This window comes from Chenopodium album, chromosome 3, assembly GCF_948465745.1.
Source record: "Chenopodium album chromosome 3, dcCheAlbu1.1, whole genome shotgun sequence".
Lineage (NCBI taxonomy): Eukaryota > Viridiplantae > Streptophyta > Magnoliopsida > Caryophyllales > Amaranthaceae > Chenopodium > Chenopodium album.
The window spans coordinates 62,411,235-62,426,739 of record NC_137836.1 but is presented as its reverse complement, the minus strand read 5'-3'; the positions used below and the strand labels follow the sequence as shown (position 1 = coordinate 62,426,739).

Genomic DNA, 15,505 nt, shown 5'->3' with positions numbered 1-15,505 from the left:
TAACTCTCTTTTTTCAGCATTGGTCAAAGAATAAGACCAGTCGCGCAATGTATTATCAAAATTCTGAGACATGATTATTGAAATATGAAATTCTAAATTATTTTGTGTCTCGTAATTATGCATATCATGAATAACCTGGTCTTATTTTATAGCAAAAGCGCTCGAAACTGCCCAGAATTTATCTTTTCGCACGCGTGAAACAATCCGCTGAATAATAAGCTTCCCGTGACACGGGAAATTTCACCGTGTCACGAGAACCTTTGCCGTGACACGGCAGGATTTGCCGTGACACGGTGAACAGTGCCGTGTCACGGCACCTTACGCGCCTGCTTTTGTTTCATCTTTTCCGTATCTATCCGGATTTTCTTGTATTTTCTTATCTTTAACGTTTGTTTTTTCAGTCTTTTCTGAGAGTTCTATTCCTAATAAAATTCTCACCTTTTTTTTTAATTTTTATCTTTATTTTACGATGCTTTTTATTATTTTTATCTTTATTTTACGATGGTTTCCTTTTTTTCATCATCATTTCTTTTCTTTTCTTTTCTTTTGGGGAAGGTAATTTTATTCCTTTTCTTTTGGGGAAGGTCGGTACCCTCCATTACTCCACTTATGTCTTCTTTCATCGTGTCATCACTAAGTACACAATCACACACAAAGAGTCTCAAACACACACTAACACACACAATAGTAGATATATAAACCGTAAATAATGTACAAAGAGTCGTAATACATAAATGTATCAAGTGTCATCACAGTATGCACATAAACCCTCGGTCAAAAATCTCTAGAATCAGAATCAGTCTCATCTTGTCCCTGTGCATGTGGACCTCCCTGTGTGTATGGAAACGACGAACCAAAGAGTCCCTCGACCATCCGAGTACGGGGAGTAGCGTCCCTACTAGTCCCCGCAGGCCCAGTAGTAGTCAAGCTCAAAGCAGGACCCGTCCAGCCGGAAAGCGGAGTAGACTGGCCCAAAGATACTGGAATCGTCGGCGAAGGCATCGTCCCATATAGCGGAACTGAGAATAGGCCCGACAGTGGTGGAGGAACCCCGGATAATGGGGCCGAGAATGAACCAGGATCCAAAGGAGACCCAAACTCAGGAACTGGAGGCTGTGAAAATGACGGACGCTGAGAAGACTGCCCCTGCTGAGCCTCCTGGAACGGCTGAGTAGTCCGCGGCTCTCGTTGAGAACGTCGGTGAGCCTCAGGAGATCGTCTACTACGACCAAGCTCCTCCTCGTCCGAGCCTCTGGGCCTCGAGCGCGAGCGGGACCTCTGTCGCTCCTGAAAAAACACAAAATCAAAAGGTGTCAATGATGCAAAACAAAACAAATGGTGGAAATGAAAAAGTAATAAGTGATACCTCAAGGACGTCGCTAGAGCTCCGACAACTCGCACCACGCCGAAGCTTGATGATGCAATACTTCAGCGCGTCCACCAGCTTCATAATTCCCATCACCTCCGGGCGGTTAGGCTGAGGACAAAACAAAGAAAAATCAGTAATAAGCAACATTAAAAGAATGGATAATACGTCGAAGAAAACTCACCGGCTCAAAAGCCTCAGGCACTGACTCCTGCGCCTGTCTATAACCCTCCGGCGCGTCAGCAATATGGTCCTCCGTGATACCAATCGGCCCAGGGTAGCGGACAGACTGAGGAGGAATCTGAATCCTCCCCACAGGGTGAATGGTCGTCTGAAAATATGATCGAATAATCAAGTTATTCGACTATTTAAAACAGAGACTAGTAAAGAAGATTCTCGAAATCATACCTCGGGAAGACGGGGTGGAGGAGCCAGAGAGGGAAGCAAATCCCGCGCGTAGTCACTCTCCATGTGAACAAGCTCCTGCCACGGAAAAGTGTAGCGCTCTCCCCTGTTGATCAACCCTCTGATCAAGCGGGAGTCTAGCATCGACTCTGGCGGGGAAGAAGGCACCACAAAGCGATCGCCGCTATGCTGACGGACGACTCGCTCCCCCAAATACCAGACGAAGCGCCCAGTACCAACCAAAATGGTACGGTACACTGAAAGACGTAGGGCCTCGGGCAGATCAGTCATCCCGGCCCAAGGACGATACTGAACATCAATGGGAACCTGAAAACCATAAAATGTTAGGCGTGAAACGACAGAAACAACATCAGAAGGAAAAACGCAACAAAGCTAATCCTTACACCAACGGAAGAGGTGCCTCGGCGTAGTACCCCACGAAGCGCCGGAACAGACTCCACCCGTGACTCTCCTCGGTCACGCCAGCTGGCCCCGACGGGGAAGTCATGGACCACTCCCCGACGCCGGCGAGGAGCCAAGCCTGGGAAGTACTCATAGAACCATAACTGCAACAAAAATAACATTCAGCATACGAATCGAAAAGCCGAAATGGAACAAGAAAGGGAAAAGATCATCACCTCTACGACTCTCCACAGGCCGTAAACAGTGACAGGGGACTCGTCATTCAGCTGACGGCAGCCATGACGTAGAGATAGAAGAAGATCCGCGTATCCAAGACTGGCCCAGCTGTAGGATCCTATCTCGGGAATCCTGGCCAAAGAAGGGAGGTAACAGAGGAGCACGCGTGAACTCCTGTCAGGAGAGAGGGTCATAGAGATCAGGATCAAGATGAAGATCCGCACCCGCTGCTCGGCCGTTGTGTCCTCCATATCGAAGCCGCGAGCAAGAACTGAAGCCGACTCCGATCGTCCACTCCTAGGACCACCTCGTGACACCGGACGAGTCCTGATGTGCTGAACGATCGGACCTAACAAATCAGCTACCTCAGCCGATGTCCAGGATAGATCAGACATCTGGCCTACTGCCTGGTCGGTAAAGCGCAGCCCGCTGATCATGCTGAAGTCTAAAGGGGTCACCGTCATCTCCCCCCAGGCGAAGTGAAACGTGTTGGTAGTATCCCAAAAATACTCCAACAACGCACGAACAACCGTCGCGCCGCAACCCCGGGGGCTGCGAAACCCTACAATCGCCGCATAGAAATCGACCAAGCCAGACGACTCCCATAGGGCGCTCGTAGCAGGATCCTCCGTAATGATCTGGTGAAGTCGAGGGATCAAATCACCGGCCCCGGAACCATGTTGGCGAAGTGTGCCATCGACTATGCCGGAGAGTGCACGATGAGAAACGTGGTTTTCACGGCAGAAAACCAACTGGTCTGGAGTCCAGGGAGGTGGAACCCACCTACCCCTACTCGTAGAAGTCCGAGGCTCGGACTCCAAGACGTCGTCGTCCACGCCCTCAGGGACAGTGGGAGTGTCCTCCCGAAAAGCCCGACGCCGACCGCGGGTAGAAATGTCGCAATCTCGTCGTCTAGGCATGCTATTGTCAAAATCTAAATGTTTAGCATCATTTCCTAAACATTTAATTCAAATTGCATATTTATAATAAAATCTAAATACTTAGCATCGTTTCCTAAGCTATTTAGTTGTTTATTGAATTACATGCTAAATTTTATCAAAATCTAAATGTTTAGCATCATTTCCTAAACATTTTAAATTGCAAAATAATAATCTAAATACTCGGCATCATTTCCTGAGTTATTTAATTGTTCATTGAATTATACGCTAAATTTTTACCTCAAGGCTAAAAATTGGCAGAAATTATAGTATTTAGTTTCTCCATGACAAACTAATACTACAGTGCTCCTAGTCGCATGATACTATGTTCTCCATGACAATATAGTACATATACATCAACACATCATTTCACAAGATTCATCACTATTTTTTCACCATTTCAAAGCATGGACATTATCTCACAAAGTAGCACCCAAAAATGGGTGATTTGCTCAATTCTCCATCTAATCATGCAATTTTTATCTCGAATTTCTCACAAACACATATGTACACATATACGAATAAAATCATGGCAAGAATTTCAACATAAAGCTTCAAAATCAAAAAAACCCCAAATTGATTTTTTTTAGGGTTTGTCATGAAATTGTTAATATGAAGCAAATTCAAAGCAAAAATCAAAGGGGACTTACATGGATGTGTGTAAAAAGTCGAAAATAAGGAGAAGATCGAGGAATTACAGCAAATTGGTGAGATCGAACTCCAAAATTCAAGAACAAATTTCCGGCCACCAGCACGACTGCCGCGACACGGTCAACAACAACCGTGACACGGCGAAGCAGTCCCGTGTCACGGCGAGCTCCAAAGCCGACGGAGCTCCGATAATTTAGGCGGCAGTTCCGGCGGACACAGCAACAACAGCAGCAAACAACAGCAGCAGCAAAACGCGACAAAAGAAAATAAAAAAAATAATAAAACGAAAATCAGAACAACCGTGTCACGGTTGCTAATTACCGTGTCACGGCGAGCTTTGACCGGCCGGCGGTTAACCTCAGACGTGGCGCGGCAGTTTTTAGTAAGAAAGTAGCAAAAATGGTGAAGTGTGAAAACAAGTATGAAGAAGAAATGTGAAATGTGAAATGTGAAATGGTGAAAGCAAGCATGCGGATTTAAAGGCAGAAAAGGACAAAAAGGAGCAAAAGTAACCGTTGCTGACTGATTCAAACAGCAAAAAAAAAAGTAAAAAAAAAGAACGTGTCCCGTGACACGGGATACTAGTCCCGTCAGACGGGAATCCCTGACCGTGTCACGGGACCCTGCTGACGTGGCGCGGCAAATCTGAGCCTGGTCAAGGAATATTCTTAGCTTTTTTGACCAGTTTGGTTCACTTTCCGAGTTTATTGGGCGATGATTTTTCGCTACGGTTACGCAGAAAATCCCAACAGATATCTCTGGCAAGCGCCAAAGCCTATTTTTCGGCATTCTAAACATTTAATATGGTCGGATAATTGGCTTAAAAATTGTGAATCATCTGCGACCCACGTTCGGGGATAATCGAACCACCATATACTTATCAATTTTTTTCGTCGGCTTTCCTCAGGCTTGGAAAGCGTTATCGGTGGATTTTTCTTCAAGTATAGAAAACCGCCAAGTCGGCTTTCCTCAGGCTTGGAAAGCGTTATCGGTGGATTTTTCTTCAAGTATAGAAAACCGCCAAGTCGGCTTTCCTCAGGCTTGGAAAGCGTTATCGGTGGATTTTTCTTCAAGTATAGAAAACCGCCAAGTCGGCTTTCCTCAGGCTTGGAAAGCGTTATCGGTGGATTTTTCTTCAAGTATAGAAAACCGCCAAGTCGGCTTTCCTCAGGCTTGGAAAGCGTTATCGGTGGATTTTTCTTCAAGTATAGAAAACCGCCAAGTCGGCTTTCCTCAGGCATGGAAAGCATCATCCGTGGATTTTTCTTCAAGTATAGAAAACCACAAAATTCCTTTGTTGGCTTTCCTCAAGTATGGAAGGCATTATCGGTGGAATTCTTCAAGCATAGAATGACACCAAATTCGTTTGTCGACTTTCCTCAGGCATGGAAAGTATTATCCGGTAGCTTTCTTCAGGCTTAGAAAGGTACCAAACTCTTCAGTCGGCTTTCCTCAAGCATGGAAAGCATTTCAACCAATGTCACTCGGTAGATTCCTTCAAGTATAGGAAAATACCAAACTCGTTTGTCACCGACACACTGGTGCCAGATATGTATTCTATCCCTTTACTCTTTTATCTGTAGAACTAACATTTTTCTGCAGGTATCGGCGTATACAGATTGATTTAGGATCGCAGAACGTCTTAAATCATTCTCCGTCCCTATCGACTACTTTGACTATCGTTTTCGAAACTGACGTTTCTACAAACTCAGTCAAAGTGGGGGCTTCTGTAGACACCTAAAAATGTCTCCCCAAAACCAAGCCCGATGATAAATAACCTTTCACCGCCATTGTTGGTCGGGTTTAGTATTTAATCCCGAGAGTGCTTAAAAAATCGTATTTTATTAAATTCATATTTTTGAAAGGTCCATGGATCAGTCTTGGTGTTTGGTAAAAGCATAGTTTTAATTTAAGCCCAAACCTTTTTATTTTATTATTATTTTTGGCCCAAATATTTTATTTAATTTTATTTATTATTTATTATTTTAGCCCGAATATTAAAAGTCAGAAAAAAGCCCGTAATTATCAATCGGCACTCAAAAAGCCGAAAGAAAGTAGGTTAAAAATGAATTTAGACGGAAAAGTGGACTGGAGTTGACCGTGTCACGGTCAGGCTTGACCGTGTCACGGGAACTTTTCCCGTCTGACGGTGGGACTTCCCGTGACACGGGAGGTCTGCCGTGACACGGGAAGCTCCGCGTCCTTTCCGCGCAAACCCTTAACGCGTTTTCCGTTCCGTTTTCTGAAAATTTCCCGCGACACTCCAAAGACTGACCGTGTCACGGGAACTTGTACCGTCTGACGGTGCAGTCTAACCGTGTCACGGTACGGTCTGACCGTGTCACGGGATATTTTTTTAGGGTTTTTTATCATTTTAGGGTTCCGTGTGCTCCCTCAGCACATTTCCCTATAAATACCCCCTCATTTCTGATGAACGGGGCAACCAGAATTCTATTATTCTTATTTTTCCTCTCTTCTATGCTCTTAACCTAAACACTAACCTACCCTTTTCACTTCAAAATTCCTTCTTCAAGCACTCAAAGGAGTCCATATTTTACTCGAGGTTCTGTCCTTAAACCAAGGCGTGAAAGGTAGAATCGTTTGAGGGTTTGGCCCCAAAATTAACCTTGTTTTTATTTAATTTAATTTAATTGTTGTTTTATTATTTCCTTGAAGTTACTAATTCGTTTTATTATTTTGTAGTTGCAAACAAACAGATTCAAAGTAAGGATCATGCTCTTTTTATTATTATTGTTTTTCTAACGATTTTTATGTTGTTGGAATTATGATTAAATTGATTCTTTTTATGTTTACATTGATTCTATTATATTTATTGATCACAATATTGCATGTTTAAAGGGAATATGTAATTGAAAATCACGCCTAATAAGATAATTTGGACAACCGGTTTAGGTTCCTTTTAATCTTGTTGTTTAATCAAGTGATCACAATATTTTAGAATTATATGTTGCATTCATATTCAACCAATTTAGCTTAATAATAGTTTGGAGCAAGTTGAACATTTTGTTTGTATGCCTTTGAGATCGCAGGAATGCTTTTCACTATAAGAATCGAGTAGAGGCCAATACGGGCGAATGTGACTCCATGACTCACTTCGTACCATCATCCCCGATCCTCCTTTCGTGGTTCCGAACCATATGGAGTTAGTAATCTCATGGATTATGAATGGGGTGTAACCTTCACGGGTCAATCGTTGCCTTCGTTGTCCCTTTATCGTGGTTGCCTTTTTATGATCCGTGAACGGTTTACAAGTTCCTTAAAAACTTGTTGGCGGCTCCCTACTTTATTTGTCCCTAATCGTAATGTCAATTCTCACTTCCTATGAGTGCCAAGCATATTCACAACATGCTTTTTACGTAGGCGCACTTCGAGCGACGCCTACACTTATCAGTAATCATATATTGTTATATCTCGTATTTAGTCATTAACTTTTGTCTATCTCAATTGTATCCTTGAAACGGATATTATGTTTGCTACATAAAAACTTATAGTAGAAGATTGTATTTTTTGAAAATATTTACAAAGATTATATTTTGCTATTCTATTTTCCATATTAATTAGTTAATTGAATGTGAAAATTGGAAAAAGGTATATATCATTTCTATTAAATATTTTTTTAAAAAAATACTAAGAACATACCAGAAATTGACATGTGTCATTGCTGGTGTGTCTTTTAGAGTTTTAGTATATAGTTATTGATGATTTGGTAATATATTTTTGAATTAAAAAAAAAATCAACATTTGGTAATATAATAAATTTCACATATATTTGAGGATTGTATATAAAGACTAATTTTTTTTAAGTGCATGCAAGACTAGGTCAAGTTTTCCTATTATACAGCTAAGGTTGTTAAAGTAGCCATGAATACTAATCCATTAAAAATAAAATTGCATGTAAATTTACAAAAAGGAAAATACATACAAGACCCGGCTACATATAAGCATTAAATTTACAAAAAAAAAAAAAAAAAAAAAAAAAAAAAATGTAAATACCAGGCACAAGAATTATTTTTGGCAACGTAGATGGTTCTTACCTCAAATTTTTCGTGAATCAAAGACGCAGCAGATATTCCATCTTTGTTTCTAATGCTTTGCCTAGCCGAGGAATCCACTAGAACTCGCACCAAGTTAAGGTTCATGTTTATTGCAGCCGTATGTAATGGTGTGTTTCCTTCTTGGTCCTGATGATTCCTGAGATCATACACTTCTGTAATCCCCAACAAGTCTTTTCCTTCTTTGTAGTTCGGCATTGTTTTCAAAAGATGCAAGATGGTCTTTCTTGAACCATCGCGCAACTCTGCAGACTGCGGGCAATGATAAAGTATGAGCTTAATGATCTGTATGTTGTAGGCTGAAGTGATTGATGCTGCCCTATGAAGAGGAGTTGATTCTGTTGTATCGCCCATGCATGCGATACTACTATCTTTCTCTAGCAAAACTTTTATCATGTCAAGATATGCTAAACTTGCAGCTTTTTTGTCCTTCATTGGTACATCTATAAAGCATGCAGATGTCAACAAATTATACAAATCAAAGGCTAAAATGATTGACTTCATCATTTATGGAAATATAGATAATAATTTTTAAGAAATGATTGAAATAGGCCTAATATAAATATTAGGAAAAGTTGGTTGGAAGGGACATATATGTTCACTATTTTGTCTGAAAGAATCTTATATGTTTAAAGTGGTTTAAAAGGACCAAGTTTGCTTTTTTGTTAAAGGGGACCTTGAGGTCGAAATCCGACAATAATTGATTTTTTTCTCCGACGTTGACCTCTCACATGACAATAAAAATGACCCTCTTTTCTTTTTCTCCACGATTTCCCTCCTATTCCTCCTTCTCTCTCTTCTAATCACTAAATGGCACAAATCAAAATAAGGGAATTTGAGGGAAATCAAACAAAGTAAAGAGGGTTACTTTTTAAGATCACATAAGAGGTCAACAACAGAGAAAAAAAAGATAATATTATTGCCGGATTATGACCTCAAGGTCCCCCTAAATAACAAAATCAACTTATAAGATCCTTTTATACCACCACTTTAAACATATAACGTCTTTCTAGACAAAATAGTGAACAAATATGATGTCCTTTCTAGACAAATTTTTCCAAAATATCAACTTACTTAGTCTTTTATGCAATCGATGCGTGTGTGATTTTTAAAATATATACAATTAATAAATTAATATTTAATATGATGCGTCACCCCTATTCCGAAAAGCCCTCCCCTCCCCAGAAAACCTTCTCCCACCCCCTGTAAAATCCTAGAAACCCCTCCCCTAGCCTCCTAGCAGCCCCTCCCCCCACCTTCAAAACCCTTAGCTCGAGGGTGGGGGCAAGGGTGACCAAAATTTTTATTCAGGGAGAGGTTTCTAGGGTTTTGCGGGGGTGTGAGAAGCTTAGCTTGTTTGGGGGCTGCGAGGGGCGGGAGGTGATGAGGCGGATAGGTGGTGGCCTGGTGGGGTTAGGGTATAGCAAGAGAGTGGTGCTTCCGTGCTTGATGCATTGTGGGTATGGTGTAGTGGTGGCTAAGGAAATGGAATGGACAACCTTAGGGGTGGAGAATCAATTTGGAGTACTTTAATCTGGGGGAATGGGGAGGGTAAAAGGGAATGGAAAAAAATGCTTAACAAACAACATCCAAGCAAGGGAATAGGGGCAGTTAATTTTCTTTCCCATAAAATGAATATCTCTACCAAACGACCCCTCAAAATAAAATACAGTGGAAGTTCATACTTACCAATAGGTTGGTGCATAGTTGCAAGGTGAAGGGGCGTCTCTTTACACGTGTTGGTAACATAGACTAAGTCAGGATGCGTCTCTACTAACAATTTAGCAATCTCAACATTGGCATGAATAAGTGCAACATGTAATGGTGTGTTGCCCTCTATATTCTGCATCATGAACACCGGCTTCCCTTCCTTTTGGACAGTCTGCCCACATACATAATCATGAAGTAGCTTAAACATGTCCATGTTGCCGACCTCAGCGGCAACATGGACAGGGGTGTTTCCGTCTTTGTTCGCTTGCTTGATCAACTCATCAATGGCTTGTTTAGATATTAAGCCATTTAAAATCACTTCTTCTACAAACTCGAAATGCTCTCGTGGAATTGCTAAGTGAAGGATGATATTTTTGTGCTTGGTTTGCTTCAGAAAATACTCATCAGTACCACTCTCTAGTTCGTTATTTCGTGCATCATTTAGGAAGCTTACATTACCTAATGCTGCGGCATTGTAAAGCACACTATCCATTAGTAATAACACTAATAATTTAACTTACTACTTTTGCCTCTCTTTTTATTTTTTTTGAGTGTTTTAGCTATTTTCTAAATATGGTTTCACGTCCACGTACATTTTATAATACGTAATTCCTTAACTATTACTACTTGCATTGTTATGTAGCTTTTGTTCATCACCTTTAATTTCTTTTTTAACAAACAAGCTAGCTTCTGGTTTTTTAGTTATATATTTGAGTAGTTGATAAGCTTTACCTTCTTTAAACTAAAGAGACTTTGGTTCCCTCTTAATTTTAAAGTGGTGAACATAACATTTTTCATCTTTAGTACAATACATTAGATACTTCTTTCATTTTAATAATTGCAATATTTGGAATTTTATACTGTTCATACACACTCCTTTAATTAATTGTCTTTTGTGATTTATATGTTATAAAAACTATAGTCATGTAGAATCTTATTAGATTCATCTTACAATACACTTTCACAATAATATCAACTTTTTATAATTTTTACAACAATATAACTTATGATATTCAAGTCAAGTTATAAATTATGCATTGACAAGCGTGATGAAATTCCTAATGTTGCGATTATAAAAAGAGAAGGAAGTATAATATAGTGAATCCAATTTATAGATATTGTGTTAATTTACACTTCCTCTCATGATAGATATTGTGTTTAATTTACACTTCTTCTCATAGTACACGATTTGTAATAAGTAGTAATTATAATAATTATAAAGCTAATATCAAATGATCAATCTAATCTAATCTAAAAAAACATGACATGGAACTAAAAGCAAAATGATGATGCACAACACTATAGTTCTCTACAGCATCTTGCAAATAGATAATTAGTGCATTATCACGACGATTAGACAATAATGCACTTTTCCATGAATTCAGCAAAGGAGAGAAAAATATGTCCGTATTAAGCATAGCAATTAAATAGAAATCTTTTTTGAACTAGTAATAAGTGTTTTAAACTCTAGTCCTTATTAGAATGTTTAGTCCACTTCAATTTCCCTAAAAAATTTGTCCGTATTAAGAATAAGATACCAATCTAACAATTGTAAATTCTTTTTTGAATGTCCTTTTGTACTTTTAACTTTTGAATATGTCCTACATACAGCCAATCACTTCCATCTTCCTCTAAATATTCTTTGTTGCAAGACTTGCAACAACACTTATGGGTTGGTCCACATCATTTCTTGTGTTTTATGATTTATTTATTGTACTTTATGTCTTTATTACAACCCATCAAACTAAAAGACTTATGGAGTACATTTTATATGTGTCAATTGGAGTGTCTAAATCGGGTTCATTTATATGGGGCGAGTTTATTAAAAATTAGAATCGTGCTAAATTGATGTATACATACAAGTCGAAATTACAATCGAGTGTTTTATGGGTTGGTTCACATCGAAATCGGGTCAATTTTTGACACCACTATATATAATCTATAATTAAATCTTATATTCATATCCCTTACATCCTTCTAACAATAAAAAAGAGTCTTTGTCTCAACTTTAATAATGTAAATGAAATCTAATATAATCATATAATATACCATATGGCCATGTGAGAGTGTGAGCTAGATCTAATTAAATTCCTCCAAAGTTTTAATTTTCAAATACGACAGAGCAGAGCACAGTAAATTTCCGCAGAGCATAGAAGATTTCAATAGAGCAAAGTAGGGCTTCCACACACTGCAGAGCCAAGCAGATTTCAGAAGATGAGCAGAGCACAACAACTCAAAAGAACAAGGCCTTATTGTTAAAAGAAAATTACAATGAGTGGCGAGTGATATTTTTGTTACAAAATTGTACTAAAATTATAGAGGACAACCTCTTGGAAACATATAATATTTCCACTATTTCATGATAACTGACACGGTTAAAATTAATACACGTGAGTATGACCATCTATATACGCAATTGAACATTATTAACATCACATTAATATCTATTTAAAAATATTTTACACGAACTAATTGTTTTTATACATTAATAATAATGTTACAAAAAAAAAAAAAAAAAAAAAGCCAAAGTTAGTATATGAATGATGATAAAACTCTAAATGTGTCCATTATTAAAGAACGGAGGAAGGACTTATATTTTAAAGATAATTGAAATAAATCGATAATAAAATTTAAATTTTAAAAAAAAAAAAAAAACAAAAACAAAAACACAATCGTTACCCCTCTAACCTAGGCCCTGTTTGATTCACCTTAATTTTGCTGAACTGAAATTATTTTTACTGAACTGAACTTATTTTTACTGAACTGAAATTATTTTTACTGAACTGAAATTATTTTTACTGATTTTCTATTAAAATTCTTCTTTAAGAAAACTGAATTTTACTGAACTGAACTTATTTTTACTAAACTAAAATTATTTTTACTGAACTGAAATTAATTTTACTGAACTGAACTTATTTTTTTACTGAACTGAAATTATTTTTACTTAATATTATTTTTTTAAGGTGAATCAAATAGGGCCTTATTTGACTGTACCATACCTTTTTAAGTTTTTATGGTTTAAAATCTTATTCGTTCATTGTTTTTTATTTGAAATCCTTATTTGTTCACTTTTGAGTCATTATTGACATATTGCCAAACTTGCACATCTTCTACAAAAATTGACTGGAATTTATATCTTCTACTAATTCATTAATGTAAAACTTGATTATTTGTGTTAAAAACTAATCGAAACCGATTTAAAAATAACTCGTTCAACTTTTGACTAATACTTTAGCATAAGTCAAACTTAAACTAAACTTGACTAATTGAATTCATTTTATTCCGATCCACACACCCCAATTTGACACCTCTATTCCTGATCATGCAATTAGATAGAATTCTACGAGGAAGTACTAATGTAGGTTTGATATGTATTTGCAAATACATATCAAATCTAAAAATATTGAAAAGTATTGTAAAGCACATGGGGGTGAGAGAAAATGAGGAGAGAGATGAGCACGTGTGACCATTTTTAAATGTACACTGAAAACTTATATAATATCATTCACTATGTAGTGATATTATTTCTACACGTACTTAGTAACACTGAATGAATATACAGTACCATTGAATGAATATATAGTAGCACTGAATGTTCGATGATACTATTTGATCATCTAGTGATACTATTAATTATTCAGTGGTACACTTAAATTCAGCACATAGAGGTGAGAGAAAGGAGGAGAGAGATGGATAAATTTCATGCGAAATGTCTCTTATGCCCCTTAATATGTATGTCCAGGCAGTGGCGGATCCAGGATTTCCGACTTGATGAGTCACTATCAATTATTGATTACTTGTGAAAGTACAAATAATTTTTCCAAATCTTGTTCATAATTAATTTCATTCCAAAAATTATATATATATATATATATATATATATATATATATATATATATATATATATATATATATATATATGTATATGTATAAAATTATATTTCACCACATCGATTTCAATCTAAAATAGGACACAAAAATCCATAATACAACCAAATACTCCGTACTACTTAAACATTCAATCTTACAAGTTGAAAATATTACAAATAACATGTTACAAACAAATAGTAATATAAAACTATTACATTAAGTTTATGATTTTTTATTTAGATTTGTGGGAAAATATTAAAATTGGTTGCAGAAATATAGGATATAAAATTATAAATAGAAGCAAAAGTTATTAAGTAAAAAAATGAAATAACTTAAGAGACCTGTTATTAAGTAAAACCGGTCTCTTTAATGAAGAAAGAAAGCAGCTCTAAAATGGGAAATGTAATAGCAGCATCAAAGAGACCACTTACCTTAATAGCTGGTCTCTTTGATATTTTTATAAAAGGAAACCTACGTCAGCTCTGTTAGCAGCATCAAAGAGACCGTCTTTCTACAATAAGCGGTCTCTTTGATATTTTTATTAAAAAAAAAAATTAATTTTTTTTTGGTGCTGCTGAGTCACGTGACTCAGTGTGTACCAACACAGATCCGCCCCTGTGTCCAGGTACCTATCAAACCTCCCTCTAAAAGACCTCAGAATTCTACGTATTTAACTCTTTATTGACATGACAATAGTAAATGTGCACGCATCACATGACATGGAATAAAATAAAGGACATTAAAAAAAAAAACAAATAAAAAAAAAAAAAAAAAAAAGTGTACCCATTGTGCTGTGCAGCTATTATTCAATAATTGTTTTTGAGGCAACGAATATTAATTACTTCAGAGACTTTTATACAAGAGATGAAAGGCTTACAAGTCATGTATTAGGCTTTTATAGAAAATCCAAAACTTGAATAAGAGTTTAACTTCAGAGACTTTATTTTCATGTTGGTTTGGTATTAATTATTTAATCAATAGTGAAAGTAACTTTTAAAAAGATGTTCTTTAATTTAAAGTGGCGATTTTGTACATGGTTTTTCTTTGTTTTCAATATAGGTGTCACGGTCCAGGAGTTTGGACCCCGAAACGTGCGGCGCGCTCTAGCCTTTTGGCGGCAAGAACGCTAGCTTTGAGCGGAAGAGGTCGGGGCTTGTGAGCGAAGAGCAACACAAGCGGGCAATTAAACCAAAAGAGCACTCACGTCTATTTGGGCGACGGAGTGCGGGTGGTCGGGGCTTGTGACGATCGATACTTCAATGCGGGCACAAGCGGGTCCGAACCACGAGTTCTTAATGCATCAAGTTGGTTTAAAGGGGAGCTATTATGCAAGTAAGACACAATATCTATAAAGGTTTAACACAAACAAACATAAAAGCAAAGCAACTGAAGGAGAATGGAATTCAATGCTTGCCTTTCCATTAGAATTAGGCAGAATATATAATCATTTACAAGCTAGAGTTAGGCCTATAATTAAGGCTTAGAATAGGGAGCTAATTGACTTAGTACGACCTATTAATATGCACAAGATAAATGTATGGTAAGTATAGATATATACAAAGTAACATAATATAATTATCATTATATTCTAACACACCCCCGCAGTCGAAACGGGAGAATCACGAACGCTGAGACTGTCTCGAAAATCTTCAAATAAAACACGAGGTAACCCCTTTGTAAAAATATCTGCAATCTGATATCGAGAGGGTATGTGAAGAACTCGTACTTCGCCCTTAGCGACTTTTTCCCTGACAAAATGAATGTCCATTTCAATATGTTTAGTACGTTGATGCTGTACCGGATTCCCTGATAAATATATGGCACTCACATTATCACAATAAACTAGAGTAGCC

The 15,505-nt window shown here is 37.6% G+C and overlaps 2 protein-coding genes across 2 annotated transcripts; both read right to left on the bottom strand.

Moving 5' to 3' along the window:
- Positions 1-668: 668 nt before the first annotated feature.
- On the bottom strand, positions 669-2,331 carry LOC145614507 (uncharacterized). Its single transcript, XM_081669566.1, has 5 exons — positions 2,176-2,331; positions 1,775-2,098; positions 1,551-1,697; positions 1,367-1,477; positions 669-1,287 (listed from the first exon to the last, which is right to left on the bottom strand). The coding sequence occupies exons 2-5, from the start codon at positions 2,060-2,062 to the stop codon at positions 775-777; spliced, it is 1,059 nt and encodes a 352-aa protein (XP_081525692.1). The 5' UTR covers positions 2,063-2,098; positions 2,176-2,331; the 3' UTR covers positions 669-774.
- Positions 2,332-7,806: 5,475 nt separating this feature from the next.
- On the bottom strand, positions 7,807-10,475 carry LOC145614498 (uncharacterized). Its single transcript, XM_081669555.1, has 2 exons — positions 9,762-10,475; positions 7,807-8,515 (listed from the first exon to the last, which is right to left on the bottom strand). The coding sequence occupies exons 1-2, from the start codon at positions 10,273-10,275 to the stop codon at positions 7,971-7,973; spliced, it is 1,059 nt and encodes a 352-aa protein (XP_081525681.1). The 5' UTR covers positions 10,276-10,475; the 3' UTR covers positions 7,807-7,970.
- Positions 10,476-15,505: the final 5,030 nt, after the last annotated feature.

What these genes read in the sequence shown, in the direction of transcription:
- LOC145614507 (XM_081669566.1), bottom strand. Translation starts at nt 2,062, where the DNA reads ATGACTGATCTGCCCGAGGCCCTACGTCTTTCAGTGTACCGTACCATT. An exon ending in TGCCTGAGGCTTTTGAGCCG is followed by an intron (nt 1,478 to 1,550) that starts GTGAGTTTTCTT and finishes TTTTGTCCTCAG; the next exon opens with CCTAACCGCCCGGAGGTGAT. An exon ending in GCTCTAGCGACGTCCTTGAG is followed by an intron (nt 1,288 to 1,366) that starts GTATCACTTATT and finishes GTGTTTTTTCAG; the next exon opens with GAGCGACAGAGGTCCCGCTC.
- LOC145614498 (XM_081669555.1), bottom strand. Translation starts at nt 10,275, where the DNA reads ATGGATAGTGTGCTTTACAATGCCGCAGCATTAGGTAATGTAAGCTTC. An exon ending in AACTATGCACCAACCTATTG is followed by an intron (nt 8,516 to 9,761) that starts GTAAGTATGAAC and finishes CATGCTTTATAG; the next exon opens with ATGTACCAATGAAGGACAAA.